The sequence below is a fragment of the Nicotiana tabacum genome, chromosome 22 (genome assembly GCF_000715075.1).
Source record: "Nicotiana tabacum cultivar K326 chromosome 22, ASM71507v2, whole genome shotgun sequence".
Lineage (NCBI taxonomy): Eukaryota > Viridiplantae > Streptophyta > Magnoliopsida > Solanales > Solanaceae > Nicotiana > Nicotiana tabacum.
In genome coordinates, this window is record NC_134101.1 from 187,562,278 (window position 1) to 187,564,908 (window position 2,631).

General features: G+C 36.5%; 1 protein-coding gene across 1 annotated transcript; it reads left to right on the forward strand.

Moving 5' to 3' along the window:
• The first annotated feature begins 1,170 nt into the window (after positions 1-1,170).
• LOC107765954 (calmodulin-like protein 3) lies at positions 1,171-2,411 on the forward strand. The gene has a single exon (XM_016584653.2). The coding sequence runs from the start codon at positions 1,458-1,460 to the stop codon at positions 1,914-1,916; it is 459 nt and encodes a 152-aa protein (XP_016440139.1). The 5' UTR covers positions 1,171-1,457; the 3' UTR covers positions 1,917-2,411.
• Positions 2,412-2,631: the final 220 nt, after the last annotated feature.

The window sequence follows — 2,631 nt, forward strand, 5'->3', positions numbered from 1 at the left end:
TTTTTACGAGCTTTCACTATTTTATTGCATTGAATTGGTTTTATACTTCCTCTTTGTAATATTTCGTTGTGTTTTACATGTTTTCTTATCGCTCAGCTTCCTTTAATTTATTACTCACTGAGTCGGAGTACTCACATTACTCCCTGCACTCTGTGTGCATATTCAGGAGTCTCGAGTCCCGCTAGCGAGTGCTGATTGCTTCCAGCAGGCGGTTCGGAGTTCACTAGGTAGCTACTCGGCGTTCGCAGCCCAGTGCTTCTCCCTCTTATCTTATTTTCCTTGTACTAGTTCTGTAATAAACTGAGTATTCCTTTTTCATACTCTTAGTCGGATATTTAGATGCTCATGACTGGTGACTACCCGATGTCGGGCTTGAGGAGTACCATCGTATCCTCCATTTTCACTGTATTTTTGGGGTTTATCACTTATTAATGACTTAAATTGAATTATTATAACTGTTTAAATGGATTGGGGGTTTGTGTCGGTTGGCCTTGTTTCACGATAGGCGCCATCACGACCGAATCCGAATTTAGGGTCGTGACAGTAGGTTAGGAGGTAGTTGAGTCTTGCCTTACTTTGTACCGTTGTGAGACTAGTCTGGTAGAGTTTTTCTTAGGTAGGTAGTGGCAGGTAGTGGCAATGTTGTGTCTTACTACTCTTTCGTTTCTCATAGTGCCGGGTCTATTTACTAGCTATCGCTTTTCCTTTGTATCTATCTTTTGGTTTTCATGTTGTTGCTATTTTTCCTATGATTTCTGATGTGGTACTGATATTGTCTCTTTGTATTCTTGAGCTGAGAGTCTTTTAGAAAAGCCTCTCTATTCCTTCAGGGTAGGGATAAGGTTTGCGTACACACTACCCTCCCCAGATCCCACTAATGGGATTTAATTGGGTCGTTGTTATTGTTGTTGACTTTCAATACATCAAAGACGTCACCTCACGTCTAAAATATATAGATCCAAGTTTCATAGTTACACTCTTTCAAAGATGCCAACCAGAATCCATTCCTCAAATATTCCTCAACTTAATTTCCTAATGTCTTTATATGATAAGTACTTAAACTGATTATTATAACTAGAAGAAGAGGTCTGATATTTTTAAATTCATTTAGACGTCAATCTTAAAGCAAAAATCTCGAACAAATCCGTGCAAATTCTAAATCAGTTATTCAACGATATTAGTGGCTATCCTCAAAACCATCCTCCTTTTCTCCACCTTCAATTCTCTTCCTCTCTCGGTATATTAACATCTTCTCTAAAACTTTTCCCCAGTTAATTGCTCCTTATTTTCTCATCAAACTTGTAACCCCTTTTTTCTTTCTCTTCCCTTTTTCAATTCAAGTAAATTAAGATTGTAAATCACCTTGAATTTTCCTGTTTCCTTTCTGAAAAAAACTAGAAGGGTATTCATTAATTTTATTGTTACATTTATTTGGTTTCGGCTATTTTATCCAAGAAATGGATCCAGCAGAGCTACGTAGAGTTTTTCATATGTTTGATCGAAATGGAGATGGGAAAATTACAAGGAAGGAGCTAAGCGATTCGTTGCAGAATTTGGGAATTTACATTCCTGAAATAGAACTCGTACAAATGATCGAAAAGATTGACGTAAACGGAGATGGTTTCGTAGACATGGAGGAATTCGGGACATTGTATCAGTCGATAATGGACGAGAGGGACGAAGAGGAAGACATGCGAGAAGCTTTCAACGTGTTCGATCAAAATGGCGATGGATTCATAACGGTGGAGGAATTGAGATCCGTTTTGTCATCGTTGGGTTTGAAACAAGGAAGAACACTTGAAGATTGCAAGAGAATGATCATGAAAGTTGATGTGGATGGTGATGGAATGGTTGATTATAAGGAATTTAGACAAATGATGAAACGTGGTGGATTTGCTTCTTTGAGTTCAAATTGACATAATCTTTTAAAAAAGAAGAAGAAATTAAAGCATTTGATTGCTTCAAGAAATGGTGTATCCAAATTACATTTGGAAATTTAGAATGTAGATGTCAACAAAAAAAGCCAGGAATCAGCTAGCCTTTTGTATACGAGAAAACTTAATCTGGAGCTAATGCGCACGTCTTATCTCCTAAATAGTTTGATCAAATACATTTGCACGTATTATGACTTTTTCATCTCTTTTTTCTTTGTTCTTGTTTATATTTTTCTTCATCAAAGGAAGTCAACAGCATGAATTGGTTTGTATTGATTTAGGGTTTGTGATTTATTCATCCGTCCTATATGTAAGATGTAGCTCTAATATTGATGCGACATTGTATCGCGTGTGTTGTTAAATGTCAACGGTGTGTTCTTTATTTCCATTATTGTCTTGTATTTATATCCTTTCTAGGGTTGTTCTGAGGGGAATGTACTATTTGCTTACATGTTCATTCAATTCAATTCAGCTTAATGTTCATTTTTTCAAAGCTTAATTGTTAAACGTTCTACAGAAGGACATCTGCACGGTTTACTATTGTTATTAGCGCAAAGTTGCAAACTCCTCCACAAAAAGACAGTCTTTGTTCATATTTAGGACAAGAAAATATATGTCAAAAGTTGTTTTGGAATATGCATTTTGGTTTCCCTTTTGACAAGAATTGCTACTTCTTGAATATAGGACTTCTGGTCCC